Genomic DNA, 21,864 nt, shown 5'->3' with positions numbered 1-21,864 from the left:
CTCCTCTATTTTTTTTTTAAGATTTTATTTATTTTTTGACAGAGAGACAGCAAGAGAGGGAACACAAGCAGGGGAAGTGGGAGAGGGAGAAACGGGCTTCCTGCTGAGCAGGGAGCCCCATGTGGGGCTCGATCCCAGGACCCTGGGATCATAACCTGAGTTGAAGGCAGACGCTTAACGACTGAGACCCAGGCGCCCCTAAAGTCTCCTCTCTTATGAATACAGCTGTTGTGCTTCCAACTGAACCTCTAGAAACCCTAGTAAATTTTCTTCTCATCTCAGTTCACTAAGTCTAATTTTGTTACAAAATCATATGTTCCAAACAAATGTCCAGACTTTCCGGATTTGGCTATTTTAAGGTGGTGTCCCATATCTAAAATCACATAATGTGGGGCACCTGGGTGGCTCAGTCGGTTGGGCATCTGCCTTCAGCTCAGGTCATGATCCCAGGGTCCTGGGATTGAGCCCCATGTTCGGCTCCCTGCTCAGCGGGGAGCCTGCTTCTCCCTCTCTCTCAGCTGCTCCCCCTGCTTGTGCTCTCTCTCTCTCTCAAATAAATACATAAAATCTTAAAAAGAAAACAAAACACAGAACACACTTGTGTGTTTAAGGGCTTTATAACTGTGGCAGAGTTCTTTCCTATTGGGTTCTGGTGGATTCCAAATGAAAAGAGGAAATCAGACACTAGCCTGAGCCTGAAGTTTGAAATGTTTAAGCTGGCCTATTAAATGCTTCTTCTTTCCTAATCTTTCCAAAGAGACCATAACAATGAATCAGAGACGCAGCCGCACCAAATTCACAGAAGATCAATTGAAAATCCTCATCAAGGCATTTGACCAAAATCCTTACCCAGGTTATGCTACCAAACAAAGACTTGCTTTAGAAATCAACACTGATGAGTCCAGAATCCAGGTAAATTACAAATTCTATATCTCCAAGACTAGAATTAGAACAGGAGGAGAGGAAACTGTTGATCAAGCACATGTTATGAGCCAGTCTGCTAAGGGCTTTGTGTGGACTATCTTTTTAAATAAACTTAAAGCAAAGTTTATTGAGGGATAGTAAAGTTTATTGAGCAATAGTACAAAGCTCCTGAAGAGGGAGGGGACCAGAGAGGGTTGCCCTGGAGTATCTTGATTGACACCCAGAATGAACTCACAAGGATGTTGCTCTTTGTCTCACCTCACAAATGTGGGTACTGAGGATCAAAGAGGAAGGAAGTGTGTAGGTACTCCTTCAGAGAAGAGGAAATGCTTGAGCTGGTTGTTAAATGCGTAACCGCAGTATCTATTTATTAACTTAAAAACATTAATATAGTCATGTTGGGACCAGATTGTGAAGATGCTAAATGCCAATCCTTGACCTAAGACTTAGTCAGATGTGACAGGTATCAGTAACAATCCTGAGCTTTGATCTAATAAGAATCACACACACACTGAAGACAGGCAGTGATGAGGTTGAGATGACATAAACATACTTAATTCTCTCATTTTCTTTTCTCACTTAAGATTTGGTTTCAGAATCGAAGAGCTAGGCACCAGTGCCAGAAAAAATCAGAACCCGATGAGGACTTAGAATCAAGTCAAGACCAAGATCACTCTGAAGAGGAGATTCAAAGTAAATAGTCTGCTCCAGTCGTATTCCCCAGCAGAGGCTCTTGGGTAACCAGTGCCTCTCCACACTGGCGCTAACTACTACTCTGAGTGGGAAAAGAATGTTCTCTCCCTGGACCTCCTGATCAGGGTCTTCTGGTTCAGGGTTCAGCATGGAACCTGGATATTCTTCCCTGCATGATTCATGGATCTTCTTCTTCTTCTTCTTTTTAAGATGTTGTTTATTTATTTGAGAGAGAGGAAGGGAGAGAGAGAGAGAGAGCATGAGAGTGGGGTGAGGGCCAGAGGGAGAAGCAGACTCCCTGATGAGCAGGGAGCCTGATATGGGGCTTGATCCCGAGTCTCCGGGGTCATGACCTGAGCCAAAGTCAGATGCTTAACCGACTGAGCCACCCAGGCGCCCTGGTTCATGGACCTTCTGAGACTCTCCTCTGCTTACGTTCTAACCTAACCATATACTACATCTCCTCTAGAACCTTCTGCCTGGAATAAGCTGGGGCAAGGCCCTCTTAAGGAGAGGAAACAGGTTCCAAATTAGATGGGAGACAGGGTGGGACATGTTTGGGTTCCTTGTTTGAATATGTAAACTGACCTCTGAAATGTTCCTTGACCCTCAGTCTTACATCTGTCACAGGTAGAGAAGACAGACGGTGTCGTACCAGCTATACTTCTTCACAATTACACACCCTCATCGGGGCATTTATGAACAACCCTTATCCTGGCATTGATACCAGGGAGCAACTTGCTAAAGAAATTGGCATTCCAGAGTCAAGAGTCCAAGTAAGTGTTGAAGAATTCGACTGCTCCATCTCCTAGGGCTGGAGATGTATGGGACGGGGAGCCATGTGGACATGACAGGCACATTCCCACTCCAGGATCTTTCCACAAGCTGTTCTCTTCATCTGGTAGGTTCTAACCCAGGTTCCCCGACAGCCAGCTCTCACCCCCTTTAGTTCTTTTTTGTTGTAATCAATGTTTTATTTTTTGTCTTTTTTTTTCATCTGTTCACTGCATTTATTAGTAATATTAAAAATTTTTACAAAAAAATCACTCTCAGTTCTCCTGTGGCTCTCATCCCTCTTGCCTGAGCCCATTTCCTCAGGACCAGTTCAAAACTGAACCTGTCCGCTGCCATTTTCACAGAAAGCAACCAATGAAGATGCAAGGGATGCAGCAGAAGGTTGGAAGAAGGCAACAGTATTATCCAGGTTCCACCCAAAGGTCAGCTGGGCGGAGAGTCACAGAATTCAGACAAAAGGGCTAGTGGCCTCACCCAGTGAGGCCTCGTTTAACGAAAGTGGGCTGGAGAGGAGATAGGGTAGCCCACCAGAGCCTTTAGTGAACACCTCAAAGGCTTGCATCAAACACGGAAGAAACGATACCAGTAGAAAAATGGGGAGGACCAGGGAGGCAGTCTTCTGGAAAGTTCCACAACTCTCCCATGTTGGGAGGTGTGGAAAGTCTAGAGGGCACCAAGAGCCTCACTCATTTTTGGCAGAAAAAAAACTCTAGCATTAGGAAGTCACGAAGATGCCGCCCACATTGGGAAAGGCTACAAAGGGATGCACAGTTTCATAGGCACAGCAATCACAGACCAGAGTAGTGGGGATCACCACTACTGACACAGAAACCACAAAATGCAAGGGCAAGGAGAGTGGCCTTTCGGGGGGAAACTCCACTAGTGTCATTCAAACTTGAGCCCAGGTCAGATGACCTGGTGAGTACCACAGAGGAGCTGGCAACACTGAGGTGTCACATAAAAAGGACTCAAAACAAGCAGCTAGAAGAAGGGAATGGTAGGAAACTGCTCCAGGGCTCTTAGGAATTGAGGGTAGTACTGGGGATAGGTGCACAAGCAACAACACCAAAGAGGTTACCTGTTCAGCAGTCAGTTGGCGAGGCGGAAGAGGACCCAGGAGGCAGATGAAGGGAGCAAACATGGGGTCCTGAAAGCGAGTCTGGAGGCTGGATCAGAAGGGGTGCACACTGCACCACTGATGAAACAACTCTGGACCCCAAGGGAGGAGTCAAGATGGTAAAGGAGTCAGGGGGCCCTAAGTTTGTCTCATCCCTCAAATACAACTTGATAGTTATCAAATCATTCTGAATATCTGAGAAATCAGAGTTCTGAGGAAACAAATATTGACAACTCTACAAGTAGGAAAGCAACCACCTTTTGGAAGGTAGTTGTTTTTGTTGTTTTTCCTTTTTCTTTCTTCTTTTCTGGACAAAATGATGAGGAGAAATTCATCCCACAAGAAAGAACAGGAGGTAGTACTCACAGCCAGGGATTTAATCAATATGGATATAAGTAAGTTGTCTGAACGAGAATTTAAAACAATGATTATAAAGATACTAGCTGGGCTTGAAAAAAGCATAGAAGATACTAGAGAATCCCTTACTGTAGAAACAACTCTGAACCCCAAATGGGGGAGGCGGCAGATGCAGGTGGGTGTCACTGACAGAGGATGGTGGGGGGAACAGCCTCACAGTAGCCATCACAGGACCACAGGGAAATATATGGCCTTCAGGTCATGGAGGGCTCTTCCCAGCCTGGATGGGAAGGCAGTCTCACAGAGGAGGTCCGTTGATGCCTGACTGGTAGAAGGCACAGAGGTCCTCATATCAACAGTGGCCCTTTTTGGCTACGTGTCAGCATATAAGGCAGTTGGATTTGTCTTCCATAACCTGGAGTCCATCCTTGGGCAGGGAGATATTCTTTTTTTTTTTTTTTTTAAGATTTTATTTATTTATTTGACAGAGAGAGAGAGACACAGTGAGAGAGGGAACACAAGCAGGGGGAGTGGGAGAGGGAGAAGCAGGCTTCCAGCTGAGCAGGGAGCCCGATGCGGGGCTTGATCCCAGGACCCTGGGATCATGACCTGAGCCGAAGGCAGACGCTTAACGACTGAGCCACCGAGGTGCCCCAGGGAGATATTCTTGATAAGAGACCAGCTTTTGAGCCTTCGAGAGATTCTCTGCTTTTTGTGAAAGCCTCCCCTGGAGGGACCCCCATGGTCTGGTCTGGGAAGAGGAGATTCAGCCTCAGTCACCCCTACCAACCACAACCATTTGGGCCACACCAGGGGCCTTGGCCTCCCTGATTTGGGCCTTTGCCCAGGGGAGGAGGTGGGAGACTCAGCAGTGGTAGAATCATTAGTCCCCTTGATTCTGGAGGACCTCTGTAAAGAGCTGACTTGGGGTCATCAGGCTTTCCACTGGCCAGGAGGCTACGTGGTCCAATGGGACTCCATCCTTCTCATCTCGTTTCTTCCCTCCTGCTCTGGCAGTGAGGGCTGCTGCTTCTGATTCTGCTTCTTCAGCTTCGGCATCATGGTTGTGGCAATGGCTACAGTGGGATTCGGAGGGCGGTGAGGAAGGGGCCCGTTGGGATTGTTTCCCATTTGTTTTCTGAACAGCGCCTGGCACATGACAATAAGAATTTGTTGAAGGAAGGAAGGAAGGAAGGAAGATTACATTGAATACAAGCCAGACATTTGGCTAAAGTCTTTATATCTATTGTATTTTTCAACCTTTCTAATTATCCCATGGGTTTGAAATTATTTTGTCTACTTCAGAGATTTAACATGTAGATCAGAAATGCAGGGTCCTTTTGTAAAAAAAAGATTTTATTTGGGAGAGTGCAGAAGCAGGGGGAGCAACAGTGCAGAGGGAGAAGCAGGCTCCCTGCTGACCAAAGAGCCTGATGTGGGGCTCGATCCCAGGCCCCTGGGATCATGACCTAAGCCGAAGGCAGAAGCTTAACCTACCGAGCCACCCAGGCGTTCCAGAAATGTAGGATCCTGATGGAATATCATGCTGTCAGAGCGGAGTACTCCAGGTGTGTATTTAAACCAGTGCTCCTTCCAGTAATCAGGGAACGGATGCACATCAGTGGGTCTGATGCTCCTTTCTCTCTCTTCTCTTCCTTTCTCCTTCTGTGTCTTTCATGTTGCATTCATACCAAGCGCCTACAGTGTGCTAGGAACAGTCCTACCTAGTGAGATATTCATAAAGAAGAACAGAATCTTGGAAAATAATAAGGGAGATGGGCAAATAAACTGACAAATTTCGATGGTGTGATTAAATCACACAAATTTACCTTCTAGACAAATATGAGTGAACAAATGTGTTTATCAACAGGGAAGCCGATGTGTCTGGTCAGAAATAGTTTGACAGAGGAAAAGTTGATCCGAGGCTTGCAAAGTAGGGGGAAATTCCCCGGGGGAAGACCAGAATAGTGGGGGTTAATAAGGGCGGCATTTGTGGCAGACTGGATCTCTAAGAGCAGTCCTGTGGCTTCCAGAAAATTGTAAATTTGTCTACGGGCTGGTGAACCAAGGTGTCATAAAGATACTTAAGGAGGCTTCAAGTCTGAACCAGCTGTTTGTAGCCAGTTAAGATGGTGGACACAAACCCCAAATATAAAATCATTCATTATCCTGAGAGCTGTGAAATGGGGCCCATCTCATTAATCCCTATATGCTGAGCCGAGCTCAGAGGTCTTGAAGTGGATTACACACTTGGAAAATGGAAAATGCTTGCTAGAAGAGTTTATATTTTATCCTTTGGGTGGTAGAGACATGCTTGAAGAATTGAGGCAGAGGAGAAAGCATGCTATGGTTACAGTTTGAAATAGCTCCTCTTCCCCCAGAGTGAAGAATGGATTTAACGATGGAGACAGGAAATAAGTTTGACAATCAGTGGAAAGTCAAGGAGGCTGAAACGTGGAAATGAGCGTTTACGAGACAGCATGCACATAGATTGACAGCATATGCACAGATGGGGTGTGGAGGACAACGACGGCATGGAGAGGGAAGGAGATCAAATAGACAGGGGAGGATATGGCGGGTTTAGCTTGGATGGCTGGTCCAATATCGGACCCCCGGTATTGGCATTATCCAGCAGGGGGATTGGGTTCCGGAAGAATACAAGGAGTTCCCCCAGGGCTGGAGGTGTCTGTCTGAGATACCTAAGACTGGATATCTAAGAGGCAGCTTCCAAAGACTCCAGAGCTCTGGGGAGGAGAGAATGGGTCCCAGTGAAGGCTGGGAGATTTTATAGAGAAGATGGGTATGAGCGGCAGACTGACTTTTGAGTAAAAGGTTTGGTGTGATTCTAAAAGAGTGTGAATTGAGAGAGAAGAAAACAGAAGCTAGTGGTGAAATGCAAAGCGAATTACGTCCTAGTATAGCCATTCCATATTCCTTGGGCTAGTTTCTCCCTAGAATTCAAAGCTGAATATATTTTTCCTTAAGATAAAGATATGGATAGGTGCAGAGATAATGAGAAATCTCTGAATAACTTTGTCAACAGGGGTCTAATTCTTGTAGATATCACAAGCATGGCAGATGGAGAAAGGGATTTATGATTTGGGTGTAGACGCCACATACAGGGCTACATATGTGCAGGTCTTCCAAAACCAGCATTCATCTGCAGAGTGGTCTATACCTTCAGGAAGGATGTGAAAGTTTCAGTGACATAATGTGACTTTTCCAAAGCCTGGTTTTTGAACTCTAGACCTGTGCTTTATTCTCCTCCTCTGTGAAGACCAAAAGTAGCAGCTGTGGAATATGAATGTGTGTGTGTGTGTAATATATAAATCTGTGTTTTTCTAAAGTTATTATTATAAATTATGTATGCATATATTTAACATGTGTCTAATGTGCATAAATGTGTGTATTTTATCAGCAGAGGCTAGGGGTAGCAATCAATTATGTATTGTGGGATGAAAAATATTTTCCTAGACAGATATACTCTCCTGGGTCATGGAAGAAAAATAGGCATTTTTGAGAGGAAGGAAAAAAGATGGGAAAGGAATTCCAGGCAGAGGGAAGAGCTTCAGTCTAGGCACGTTAGGGGAAACCCAGCAGTGGTAATGAGGGGGTCATGGGGAGTTGAGGGAATGAAACCCATCATGAAGGTACTAGGTGTGTGGTTCAGAATTTTGGGCTTTATCTCCAGACCCAACAGACTTTCCTAGATGTCATATGGAATGTCAGTGATTTTGAAATTAAGCCTAAAACAAATCATCTTACTCTTCCTTCTGCCTTATGAAAAAAGCAATGGTGAAGTTTTCATGGCATCACTTGTTTTAACTAATTCTCAATGTTTTACCTACTTAGATTTGGTTTCAAAATCGGAGATCCAGATTCCATGTCCAGAGAAAAAGAGAACCTGATGATCAAGACTCAGAACAGAGACAAGACCAGGAACAGGATCTCTGGGATGAGAGAGTTCAAGGTAATCACCCTGTTGTTCTCATTTTGGCTCACAAGCAGAGGCTCCTGACTGTCCAGTCCTTCCACGTGGTGGAGTCAAGTCCAACTATCTCTTGGGAAGTAGAAGATATTCCTACTCAAGTGTCTTATCAGGTTCCATGGAGTAAGGGGATTGGTTATAGTCTCTGGAGGCTCTTCCCAAGTCAGGGGTCCCCCCCAAGGAATTCCACTGGCCATTTTTCCAGCCGGAGTCCAGATACCCCAGTAGAATGTGCATTTTGGTCACTGATGTCTTCTCAGTGCCTGGTACATAGTAAACAATTGGTAAATTTTGTGGAAGGTATGGTTGACTTAATGGAAGAATCAGTCCTTAGGTGTGTTCTGCCAGGGGCCGCCTAGTGCATGGCTGTCCCAGGAGATAGTAAGTTCCATGTTGGGCTAGAAAGGCGGGAGCTGAGTTTACTTTCATGTTTGAACGTATAAACTGGCTTCTTCCAATCCCCCGTAGGCATAGAAACTACACAAAATGACACCAGTCTCACTCTCGGCTGTCTTATTTCTCCAGTGCAAATGCAGGGTGGCCAGAGAGACATTCAGTACATTTTATGTCTTCAGCCTGGGCTCTAAATCTTTCTCACTCATCTTGGGAATATGTCATTCTAAACATACCTTCAGCTTTTCCCGAAGCCGAGCCTGCTGGAGATGGTAAACAGAACTTCAGGAGCCAGAGACAGATACATATGGCACCACATAGCCCTACTGGCTGGTCGTAGATCCAGAGTTCAGCAGATCTTGAGGACAATGAAAATAAACTTATCGATAGCATTTTTCAGTCATCATAGTAATTGTGCTTTTCAGTAAGAAGCATTTATTTGGTCTTCATCCCCATTGCTGGCACAGAGCTTCTCAAACCTTTGGAATTTCCAGTGATTGGAGAAATTAGAGTTCTTCCTCCCTGAACTCCAGGAAGTGGGGAGGGGCTGGAGGTTGAATCATTTGCTGATGGCCAATGATTTATTATTTTTTATCTTAATTCCAGTATGGTTAACATACAGTGTTATATTAGTGTCAGGTGTACAATACAGGGTTTCAACAATTCTATACACTATTCAGTGCTCATCATGGTAAGTACTCATAAGCCTCCTCACCTATCTCCCCCATTCCCTCCACCTCCCTTCTGGTAACCGTCAGTCTATTCTCTGTAGCTAAGAGTCTGGTTTTTTGTTTCTCCTTTTTCCTTTGTTCATTTGTTTTCTTTCTTAAATTCCACATATGAGTGAAATCAAATGGTATTTGTCTTTCTCTGACTAGTATATTTTAACATGTGGCTTTTTAAAAAGTTTGTTAAAAAGACTTATTTATTTGAGAGATAGAGAGAGAGTGCTCTCCCATGCTCTCATATACAGACTTGAGTCGGGGGCGGGGCACAGAGGAAGAGAGTCTTTCAAGCAGACTCCCTGCTGAGCTCAGAGCCTGACACGGGGCTCAATCCCACGACCCATGAGATCATGACTTGAGCTGAAACCAAGTCGGCTGCTTAACCGACTGAGCCACCCAGGTGCCCCCTCTCTTTAAAAAGTTTTTATTTTTATTTTTTAGTAATCTCTACCCCCAACATGGGGCTCAAACTCACAACCCCAAGATCAGAGTTACATGTTCTACTGACTGAGCCAGCCAGGCACCCCTTGATTTATTTCACCTAGCATGATACTCTCTAGATCCATCCATGTTGTTGCAAATGGCAAGATGTCATTCTTTTTTATGGCTGAGTAATATTCCGTTATATATATTATTCCATTATATATAGTCTTTATTTATATTTATTATATATTTCACCTATATATATGGAATATATATATTCTATCATATATATACTTTATCCATTCATCAATGGATGGACACTTGGAATGCTTCCATAATTTGGCTGTTTTAAGTAATGGTGCGATAAACACAGGGGTGTATATATCTTTTCAAGTTAGTGTTTTCCTATTCTTTGGGTAAATGCTCAGTAGTAGAATTACTGGGTCATATGGTAATTTTATTTTTAGGAACTACATTTTCTAAAGAGTTCTCTTCTATATGTAGCATGTACTATCATGTGAAAAAAAAGTTAACACACTGCCAATTTTCCTAAGAAGAAAAAGGATTTTTAAATATTTGGTAAAATAGACATAACATAAAATCTGTTGCCATTTTAATGATTTTTAAGTGTACAATTGAGAGCATTAAGTACATTCACACTGTTGAGAAAGTGTGACCACTGTCCGTTTCTAGAACTTTTTCTTTTTTTTTAAAAGAAGATTTTATTTATTTATTTGACAGAGAGAGAGAGGGAGAGTGCACAAAGAGAGGGAGCGGCAGACAGAGGGAGAAGCAGACTCTCTGCTGACCAAGGAGCCCGACGCGGGACTCGATCCCAGGACCCTGGGATCATGACCTGAGCCAAAGGCAGACGCTTAATGACTGAGCCACCTAGGTGCCCCTGTATTTGTCATTTCTAAGTGACCTATTCCTTGACTTGCTTGTTTTATAAATAGTCTTAAGTGACTTTCTGGAGACCCCCCCAGGGGCTGCATTCTTTAGGCAGTATTTTCTTTTTTAATAATTAAGTGTAATTGTAGTAAAATAAATAGAACATAAAATGTACTATCACAACCAATGTACAGTTCCATGGCATTAATTACATGTATGTTTTTCAACCAGCGCCACCATCCAACTCCATAATTGTTTTCCCCTTGCAAAACTAAAACTCTATACTGCAAAACAATAACTTCCCATCTCCCTTCACCTCAACCTGTGGTAACCACCATTCTACTTTCTTTCTCTATGAATTTGACTATTCTAGGTATCTCATATAAATAGAATCATACAATATTTGACCTTGTGTCTGACTTTTTTTCCCATAGCATTATGCCTTCAAGGCTTATCCATCTTATAGTGTGTGTCAAATTTGTCTTCCTTTCTATGGCTGAATAATATTCCATTATATGCATATACCACATTTGCTTTATTCATTTATTCATTGGTGGACACTTAGGTTGCTTCCATCTTTGGGCTATTGTGAATAATGATGCTATAAACCTGGGGGTACAAATATCTGTTTCAATCTCTGTTTTCAATTCTTTGGGTTATATATCCAGAAGTGAATTGCTGGACCATATGATGAAGAATTTTTAAAATAAACAGATATTATGAAGCAGATATTTTATTATTTTTAAAAAACATTTTATTTTTTTAAACTAGGCTCCACACCCAATGTGACCTCAAACTCATGACCCCAAGATCAAGAGTCACATCTCTACTGACTGAGCTAGCCCGGTGCCCCTGAAGCAGATATTTTAAAAAGTAAAATATCTGGTCAAATAGGGACTTCTACAAGGAGTGTGGTAATTTTAAATATGCTAAAATTTCATACCCAGTTAATAAAGTTACATTCTAGGGTGCCTGGGTGGCTCAGTTGGTTAAGCAACTGCCTTCGGCTCAGGTCATGACCCTAGAGTCCTGGGATCGAGTCCCGCATCGGGCTCCCTGCTCAGCGGGGAGTCTGCTTCTCCCTCTGACCCTCCCCCCTCTCATGCTCTCTATCTCATTCTCTCTTTCAAATAAATAAATAAATTCTTAAAAAAAACCTAAAAAAAATTTACATTCTATAAAAGTTAAAAAATCTATATTATGTAATAGATGGAAAACCTTTAATTGATGTATACCCATACCCACACACGAAGATATCTGTGACATATATACTTTATTTTTAAATAAGTTCATATTCTAGGTCAATACTATCCAACAGAAATTTCTGTGTTGCTGGAAATACTCTTTACTGGTGCTAATAGCCACAAGCCACAGCTGACTACTGAGTAGGACAAATAATGGCTAGTGTGACAAGAGGAACTGCATTTTTAATTTATTTTAATTTTTAAAGCTTTATTTATTTGAGAGAGGGAACACAAGTGGGAGGGGCAGAGGGAAATGGAGAAAGAATCTCAAGCAGAGTCTGCACCAAGCACAGAGCCCCAACGTGGGGCCTGATCTCACGACACTGAGATCAGGACCTGAGCTGAAACCAAGAGTGTTGGACGCTTCACCAAATGCGCCACCCAGGTGCCCCGTAATTTTAGTTTAATTGTATACAGTCACTATGGGAAACAAACCGAGGGTTGTTGGAGGGGGAAGTGGGGGGGGTGGCTGGGGGATGGGCATTAAGGAGGGCACTTAATGTAACGAGCACTTGGTGTTATATGCAAATGAGGAATCGCTAAACTCTACCTCTGAAACTAATAATACACTATATGTTAATTAATTGAATTTAAATTAAAAAAATAAAGGCAAAAAAATGTGCAGAGGTACGTGGCTAGCGGTTACCCTATTGAACAGTGCAGATCTAGAAAGCATCTTGTGAACTATTTAATTCAACATTACATTGGCAGCATCTTTCCAATTTTATAAATCTGCTCCTCAAACACTGGTATCTATTTGATGGCGTTAGTAGGTTAGAAAGTATATGTAAAACTGTATCTTAATCACAGCAAAACTGAAACAGCGCCCCATGAGTTAATGAAGTTAAAACTAGCAGAAGATTATAAATAAAATCTTTAAAAAAGACTAGCAGAATATTTTAATTTTGTTTTTTAGACAACTGTTTTCCCAATAAACTATTGGGCCTTTTCAGACCCAACAAACCCACTAGCTGTCTCTGCGGAAGCCTGGACTCAAGGTCAACTGATACAGTCCCAGCCCATGAACAAGGAAGGCCCTGCATTTCTTAATCAAGAAAATGAGCCCAAGACCCCATCCAGCTTATACCAGCTGCCCTAAATTGCTTCCCCTCGTCCTGACATCAGGGGCTGGGTTTTGCTTTGTTCTGGTGTTGTCTTTACCCCCAAATGAATATGGGATGTATGTTACATATAGGTTTGCTCATTATGACACTCCGTCTTTACTCATGAAAAGTCATGCTCCCCCACTCTCTTCATCAATATGCATGTAGCCTCAACTCCTTTGATTATAAAAAACTTGTTCTCTCCCCCTTCCGGAAGGCGGGTTTGAAGCTCCCTCCCACCTCCTTGTCTCCTCATCTGGCTGCCTCTTGAATAAACCCTTTCCTTGCTGCACACCTGGTGTCTCAGTGATTGGCTTTGCTGCACGTCAGGCAGATGGACTTGGGTTCAGTTACAGAACCAAAACAATAAGGATAAATTTTAAGAGAATGTACATGACCCAAATGAAGAAACCTAAAATACTGCACTAAGGCACCTAAAAAGAAGACGTGAATATTAGTAACGGTGGGCTGGCATCGAACCCAGAAGTCAGAAAAAGAACTAAATAAAGCGAAAGTATAATAAATACTTAATGAAGATAAAGTAAGTTGGGTGGTTTTGGGGCAAGGTCTCCTTAAAATAACTGAGAGCCAGAAAACGTTGCTGGTGAGGTGATATTTTGAGCCAACATTGACAGGAGAATGCATGAACTGCCTGAGAATCTAGAGGAAAAGATTTCAAGGCAGTAAGTTCAAGAGTACTGAGGTGAGAAAGGAGCAAAACGTCCAAGGACCAGAAGAGACTGTTTGGTAGGGATGCTATTTAGGAAGGAAGTGCTCAGGGGGGTAGGGGAGGGGCGGGAGGGGAAGCTTCCTAAAAGAAAGGGGAAACCATGAGCCATTGAAAGGCTTCTAATCGGCTTCAGGTTTAAAAGGGCATGGATCTGGAGAATAAACAGTCAATCCACAAGTGTCAGGAGGCTCGGGAGGCTCGTGAAAGAGAAGTGGGCTGTGTGTTAGGGATCACAGCAGTCCTGGACACTACAGGGTTAAGATTTGAATGTGGATTTTCCCGTCCACCTCGTTTGCTATGAAACCCCTGAATCTGTCCGTGGGACAGCAACTTCTGAGATAGAGATAATAATGAATGTATACAATTACTTTGTGCCCGGTGCCCTTCTGAGCTCTTTCCGTGTCTTAGACCAGTTAACCCTCACTACATGGTCACTTCCTTCATTATGACTACGGCAGATGAGGCGGTTGAGGCCTGGAGTGATAATGTCATCTGTTGGTGGTCCGACAGCTGGTACAAGGTGGATCAGAGGCGGGGCCCCGGGGTGCACTTGCTTTACCACTGGCTACCCGGCTTCCCACAGCCTCCTGGAGATTTTCAGAGTAGGTCGCCTTTAGTTCAGAGGAGTGCTCAGCGCTGGAGGGATATCAGTTTGAGGGCCACGAGCTGACATATGGCTTGGTAAGGAGATGCAGTGGCAAGTTCTTCCATCATAATTCTAAAGTGTTAGGTTATACTTGCTTTCAAATTATTTTTATTTAAGAAAGATGCTTTTTATTTTTTGTAAACATTTAAACTTTTTTTAAAATTTTATTTATTTATTTGACAGAGAGAGACACAGTGAGAGAGGGAACACAAGCAGGGGGCGTGGGAGAGGGAGAAGCAGGCTTCCTGCTGAGCAGGGAGCCCGATGCGGGGCTCGATCCCAGGACCCTGAGGTCATGACCTGAGCGAAAATCAAGAGTCAGATGCTTAACCGACTAAACCACCCAGGAACCCCTAAGAAAAACGCTTTATCACTGGAGTCCAGTTCTGCAGTTTGAGAACAATTATCTACAGTTTGAGACATTGTGGTTACTTTTTGGGACTGGATTGGAGTTAGCAGAGGTATTTTCAAGTGAATTTCCACACAGACAGTAAACCAGCATGTGATGCTTCTGCATGGCGGGGAACCAGCTCAATGTTCACCAGTTTTACCATTCAAACTACTCTGAAATTCCTATTCTTGCCATGTGGAGATAACAATGATGCTGTCAAATTAGGTCTCGGGACTCTAAACTCCAGGTTGGAATATGTCTGCAGGCTCGATCACCATTTATTTTTCAAACCATTAAGTCTTAACAAACCCTCTCCACTAACACTAAACCCACACCCTGACACTTTTGAAGGATGATAAAGCAACTTCCCCACAGCAATTCTCACCTTTGCCACAGTTAGGGGGAAAATGATGTAAGTCATTCCTTTCATTTCACCCCTCTCATTTCACCTCTCAAATCAGGATTGATTAGTAGAATCAATTCACAGGCACCTGGGTGGCTCAATCGCTTAAGTGTGTGCCTTCGGCTCAGGTCATGATCCCAGGGTCCCGGGATCGAGCGCCACATTGGGCTTCTTGCTCAGTGGGGAGCCTGCTTCTCTCCCTCTCCCTCTGTTTCTCCCCCTGCTTGTGCTCTCTCTCTTTCTCTGTCAAATAAATAAAATATTGGAAAAAAAAAGTAGAATCAGTTCATTTTTTAGAAAGACAATTAAAAAAAAGTTTTAGATTCATAGCAAAATTGAGAGGAAATTATAGAACCAGCTGGCATGCCATTTTTAGTTAAAAAAAAAAGTAAAGAAAGTTCCCATATTGCCACCCCCCCCCCCCCCCCCCGCCCCACAACCTTCCTCCGTTATCAACATGCCTCCAACCGACCACCAGAGTGGTACATTTGTGCAACTGAGGAGTCTACATTGACCCATCCTTATCATCCGAAGACCATTGCTTACATTAGCGTTTGCCCTTGGTGCTCTACGTCCTCTGGGCTTGAGCCAGAGGGTTTGGACAAATGGTATCTACCACTGTAGCGTCATAGTGGGTATTTTCACTGCCCCCAAAGTCATATTTATCCCTCCCCTTCACAGTAAGGTTATTTTACAAATAACCATCTTCAGATATGTTTGAGGGAATATCAAGTCACTTGTAGCCTATCTCATAAAGTCTGGTGTAATCTTTCAGGATTCAGTTGGACACTTAGTTTTGGAAAGTTGCTATGTCTATAGGCAGAGGTTACGTAACAAGCATTTTAATTCAAGACCCAGACAAGGGAGGGACCTAACTGGCATATTGGTTTCATTTTGAGATGAAATGTGTGGGTGAAGGGCACTCCTTGTTCTTCTTCTGTGGACCCAATTTTACCCCAAGGTTGTCATCTGCTCTCTTCCTCTTGCTTAAATTCAAATAATGTGTTTCAGTTTGTAAGTTATTTTCAACCAGAAGCAAAGAATCTTGATGAAGATGGAAAGTTATTTTTAACGTTCATTTTTACACCAAAGTTGACATAATGTTGAGGAGGTTAAAAAAATACAACTGCTTATAAGAGATTTTCTTGTTGCTGTTTTAATTTATTTCATGGCGCCTTCGATTATTTGGATAAAGACTGATGTTTTTCTTTTTCACTGTATCACTTTATTGTTTTCACTGTATCGATTTAAAATGAAGGATTTTTTACTTTCATGGGATTTAAAATATCTTCGTTGGAAACTCGACAGATTTTTCAAAATATTTCTAAAATTGCAATTTTTATGGGAGTTTATGAGGTTTTGGGGAAATGGTGGGTGAGGAGGTCTGATAGTACTAATTTAAGTGGGGTTTAGTCCTTCCGATAGGTTGTAAGTATTGTGGGTTTTTTTTTTCCGGACTGGATTATCGTGTGTGATGAGCTAGGGAGGGGGCTGACTAAATTTATTTTGATCCTTAATTTAGCTTTTCAGAATATATGTCTTTTCATTTCCAATCCACCCAAGGAGACAAAAAGACCACAGGCATTGGGAAACAACTTGCCAACTTATACCAGATTCCACTGGAGGTAGGTTGTTGGGTTTTTTTTCTTTGAAGGTCAAATGTTTTAGATTTGTAGGGTTGGATTGTAAACTTTTCATATTAGAGTGTAATGCTGCCAGGACACCCCAGATCATTGTCATGCTTTTGAGTCTTCAGCATCACTGGTCCATGGTTACTTTTCTGACCTTATTATTTTCCATTCTCACCTTTCTTTCCTGTGTCCTAGCTGACACCACCTTTGCCTCGTGGTCTTGGCACAGGTTCATTTCAAAGATGCAGCTGAACTTCTGTTTCTTTTATTCTCAATTCATCTCTATTTTATAAGTTGACATCACATCTGTACCCGTGTAGATTCACCTTACTCCCTTCAATATTTAGCCTATCAATTTTGTGTTTTTTCCTGGAGACATCCCTCCTGGGCCCTTGTGCCCCTGTGGACTCCTTGCTGTCAAAACTTGCACACAGCCAATGTCCTGGAGTCTCCCCTTGGCTCATCTCTTCTGTTTGCTGTGTTGGTGTGGACTAGAAGAATTGTGGGTTTGTGCCGAAGAGAGAAATTATCGCTTTGTACATGGTCAACAGCAAGAGAAAACAGAAGGAAAAAACTTTGAAGCCTAGAACTGAGATTCTGGTCTTGAATGTTCTCACAGTTAATGGAAGCCAGATGTGGGAACCAGTAAGTAAAAAATATTGTTAGGAGTGTGGCAAGTTGTATGGGGCTAAAGAAGAGTGTATGTCCATCAAAGACAGTGTGTCAAAGAGTTTCATTTCATAGCATACTGGTGGGAAGAATCCCAAGTGATGAATTCTGATTTCCCTTTCAGGAGGTGATGGGGAGATGCAAACCAAATAGAGATGCACCAAGAAAATAAGGAGAGGATTTTGAATCAAGAGAACTTCATCTATGATAAAACACCTACTAAGCAGAAAGGCTATGGATATGAAGCTTTTGCAAACATATTCTATCTCGGGGCACCTGGGTGGCTCAGTCGTTAAGCGTCTGCCTTTGGCTCAGGTCGTGATCCTGGGGTCCTGGGGTCCTGGGATCGAGCCCCATGTCGGGCTCCCTGCTCAGCGGGGAGCCTTTTTTCCCCCTCTCCCTCTGCAGCGCCCCCTGCTTGTGTTCTCTCTCGTGCAAGTGCACTTTCTCTTTCTCAAAAAAACAAAATCTTAAAAAAAAATTTCATCTCAACTCAAACATTATTCCATCAAGACAAAAACTCCATGAGCATGGAGTTTGAAAAATAGCTTAGATGTACTTAACTGTAGAAGAAAGAACCTTTATGAATTTAATGGAGATGAAAAAAATTGTTCTGTTAGAGTCAGTTTCAAACGAAGTGTGAGAAAATCCAAACAGGCAAGAAAACCTATGAATATGGTGAATGCAGCCGTGTTCAGTCTGAAGTTACACCTGACTGGACACCAGAAAGGATATTCTGGAGAGAAACTGTATGGATTTAACAAGTGTGGGAAAGCCTTTACTGATCGATCACTCATCCCTCATGAAACACACAAGGTCTCATATAGGTGAGAGATACTATTAATGTGGGTTCTGCCAGAAAGCCTTTAGAAGAAAAGCACACCTCATACACCAGAGAACTCACACGGGTGAGAAATCCTGGAAATGTAATGAATGTGGGAAGCTATCCAGAAGGTGGAATTTTGTTATGTACGCCAACAGACTAAGACATCATTATTTCATACAATCTTCAAATCATCGAAATACTTGGGCAAGAAGAATTATGAAACTTTTCCTCTTTTCTAAATTTGCATCAGTTAGGACTCCTTGTGTCGGAAATGACAGAATATTAAAACCAACTTCAGCAGCAAGATGAAGTTTAGTGGTGCATATCACTGAAAAGTCCAGTATAGCTCCTGGAAAGGAAGAGATGTTCGGTGTTTGAATGATTACTTAGAAAACCAAAGGGAAACAAACAAACAAACAAAAATGAGCAGTGTCTTTATTGCTGGACAGAAGCAAAACTGACAGTAAATATATCATTGTGTTGGGTTCAAATAATGTTAGAAATAAGTAAATAAGGACCTGAAGAAAAAGTGGCTCGCAAAGAATGTTACAGAGATGATGGTGGGGGGAACCCCCATCATTTTAAGAGAAACTGGTTTCCAGGAAATATCACTGAAATTAAAGTCTGATTTCTTTACCTGTTTTAACTACTGATTAATGATATGATTTGCACACACTTTGAAAAAAGCAGTCTCCTATTCTCCTTGAACTGGTCAGTAATCCAGTGGCTCCATTTTCAAAATATCTAGAACCTTCTCAACACTGCTATCCTGATCAGAACCACCACTTTCTCCCCCTTGGATCTTACAGGAATGTCATTGCATCCACCTTTGCCCCCCACAGACTCAGAACAATTGCCAGAAACTGGAAACAAACCCAATGCCAATTACCTGGTGAATGGATAAATAAATTGTGGTATCAATAAAATACTACTCAGCAAAAACAAACCACAACAACAACAAAGGAATGAACTACTGTTACTCACAGGACCATGAATGAACCTCAAAATCATTATGATTCATAAAAGAAGTCGGACACACAAATACATGTATCATATAATTGCACTATATAATAGTTTAGAAGGTTCAAGTGAATGTATAGCGACCAAAAGCAGATCAGGGTTTTCTGGAGAGGGGGCTGCTGGAGGGCCTGTTGGGGAGATTAGAAAGGCACACGCAGAAACTTTTGGGGATGATGGATAGGTTCGCTATCTTGATGGTGATGATGGCAGGTATACATTTATTAAAAAGTGCCAAATTGTTCACTTTAAGTGTGTCTTGTCTATTGTAGGTCAACTTTATATCAATAACATTGTAAAAAAAAATCAGAAAATCTAAGAAACAAATATAAGACAAACATCAACAGGGATAAAAGCAGCAATCAAGGAAATCAGAAGAGAGAAGAGGCATTGATATGCAAATATCAGAGGCTGAACTTTGAAAATAGTCCAATGGTTTGCAGACCTAACTAGGAAAAAAAGAACACACACATTATCAGAGTCTTGAATTATCAAGAAGTAGTCACATATACAGATCAGGTTTCAAGGGTAAAAACATTGTAGATGCTAATTTATAGTAATACGTTTGAAAACCTCAGATGAGTGATTTACTAGGAAAGGCTGAGCAGAGTTCTTTGGGTAAAATTTAAAAACATTCGAGGGGACGCCTGGGTGGCTCAGTCGTTAAGCGTCTGCCTTCAGCTCAGGTCATGATCCCAGGGTCCTGGGATCGAGCCCCGCATCGGGCTCCCTGCTCCGCGGGAGGCCTGCTTCTCCCTCTCCCACTCCCCCTGCTTGTGTTCCCTCTCTCGCTGTGCCTCTCTCTGTCAAATAAATAAAATCTTTAAAAAAATTTGAGAAACATGTAGTTAATAGGGATGTTCCAGAGCATTAAAATAGCGGAAGATTAGTTCTGACACCACAGAACACTCCTAGTGCACACCCTATGCAGGGAAACACCTGCAGGGTCCCGTACTCTCCATCGTACCCCAAGCCAGGGATATGATGGTCCAGCCTTAACCTTGACTTTTCCTACACTTCCTACTTCCTGACTGCCAGAAAGTCCTGTTTATTCTCCCTCAAAGCACCTCCCTTGTCCATCACTCCCTCTGGCTTCCCATTGCCAAGTTCCAATTGTCTCTTGCAAAGACCTTTAAAGTGGATTCTGTTGGATCACTAGGGGTGGCTGATTAATCATACCTCATTCCCCTCGCATTCAGAAATAGATTAATGCCTCCCTCGAGGCCACTAGGGTATAAAGTCCATGGGAGGGCGCCTGGGTGGCTCAGTCAGTTAAGCCTCTGCCCTCGGCCCAGGTCAGGATCCCAGCGTCCTGGGACTGAATCCCACGTCCGGCTTTCTGCTCAACGGGGAGCCTGCTTCTCCTTCTCCCTCTGCCAGTCCTCCTTCCTCCCCCTTGTACTCTCTGGCTCGCTCTCTCTCTATGTCAAATAAATAAATAGAATCTTAAAAACAAATAAAGTCCATGGGACTTTGTCTTATGCATGGTTGTATCCTGAAACTGCAAAACTGTCCTGGGCACCTATTAGATGCTCAGTAGTTATTTGTTGTGTAGATGAATGAATGAGCAAACGAATGGATGCAAACCGTAAACCTCATGTTAGCACACTGTCTGTGAGCCCAGCAGTGTTTACAGACATCATGATATCGCTTGGTTTCTATCATTCCCTAGTGGCAACAGGAGGCACATCCTCCTGTGCGCGGAGGCTCACAGATACACTTTCTTATGCACACAAGGCAACAGTATAAAAGGACCACAAGATTTTCCTCCAGACTTACCATGGATCAGCTCACTTACACGAAGCTGGTTTCCATTTCTTACACAAATTAAGGGCTGGGACTGGTTGTGTAGCTGCACGGTTGCACAAGCCCCTGGGAACACTACTACTAGGTCGCTCCTACGTTTGTTTAGAGATTAAATGAAGACTCACTGAGTGACCTCATAAGGCACAGAATAATGCCTGGCAGAGCGGAATCATTGAATAAATGTTATTATATATACATAACATATATTATAACATATACATAAATAATAAATATTATTATCATTATTACCATTATGCACGCTCTGAACTCTCTCGGCTCTGAAATACTAGAACTTGGAGCACAATTTTACTAATTAACTATTATGGAGGACATTATTTGCTGAATCTTCACCATCCATTGCTTGACATATGCAGGACCTAGTTCATTTTCCCAACATGAGAGGTAATTTTAAGGCTATATATGGACATGCCATATAGTATTATTAAATCATACTAATTGCATCAAAAAGAAAGCTCAACTTGGTGTCAATATGTTGTTAAAATGTCTAATAATTACCCACTTCCCTTTTAAGGGCAGTGCTGAAGGAAAATGGCCCCTTTCTGGGAATCTTAGACAGTTAAATTCTGATAGCATGCCCTCCTTGCTCTTCCCCTCCCTCTGTCCCCCGCTTCTACCCCTTCTTTTTGGCTACTGTGTTTCTCACAGATGCTTCCAGTTCCCCACTGAAAGCGAAGCATTGCTAGTTTTTTTTTTTTTTAATGCCTATGTTTGCTAATGCCTTTAAATCTATTTAAAGAGGGACACCTGACTCGCTCAGTCAATGGAGTAAGCGACGCTTGACCCTGTGATTTCGAGCCCCATGTTGGGTGTAGAGATTACTTAAAAATAAAATCTTTGAAAATAAGTAAATCAGGGGGAGCCTGGGTGGTTCAATCAGTTAAGCTTCAGGCTCATGATTTCGGCTCAGGTCATGTTCTCAGGGTTGTGAGATGCAGCCCAGCTGTGGGGTCCATGCTGGGCACGGAGCCTATCTAAGATTCTCTCTCTCCCTCTTAAACCGTCCCTCCCCCACCCCGTGTTCTCGCTTGCTCTCTCTAAAAAAATAAAAACACATAAATAAATCAACCTATT

At 42.7% G+C, this 21,864-nt stretch overlaps 1 protein-coding gene and 1 pseudogene across 1 annotated transcript in view; one reads left to right on the top strand and one right to left on the bottom strand.

Moving 5' to 3' along the window:
• The first annotated feature begins 768 nt into the window (after positions 1–768).
• The window catches only part of DUXA (double homeobox A), a 42,448-nt gene continuing 21,352 nt past the window's right edge, over positions 769–21,864 (top strand). The window contains exons 1-4 of the mRNA XM_088027036.1: positions 769–912; positions 1,509–1,617; positions 2,248–2,393; positions 7,739–7,856. Coding sequence (XP_087883162.1) covers positions 769–912; positions 1,509–1,617; positions 2,248–2,393; positions 7,739–7,856 — 517 coding nt within the window. The remainder of the gene's footprint in view (positions 913–1,508; positions 1,618–2,247; positions 2,394–7,738; positions 7,857–21,864) is intronic.
• On the bottom strand, positions 4,185–4,945 carry LOC114202504 (proline-rich protein 3-like; annotated as a pseudogene).

The sequence above is a fragment of the Eumetopias jubatus genome, unplaced genomic scaffold, assembly GCF_037043125.1.
Source record: "Eumetopias jubatus isolate StellerSeaLion01/CBP00866 unplaced genomic scaffold, mEumJub1_p1.0 scaffold_10, whole genome shotgun sequence".
Classification (NCBI taxonomy): Eukaryota; Metazoa; Chordata; class Mammalia; order Carnivora; family Otariidae; genus Eumetopias; species Eumetopias jubatus.
This window is presented reverse-complemented; position numbering and strand designations above follow the sequence as displayed.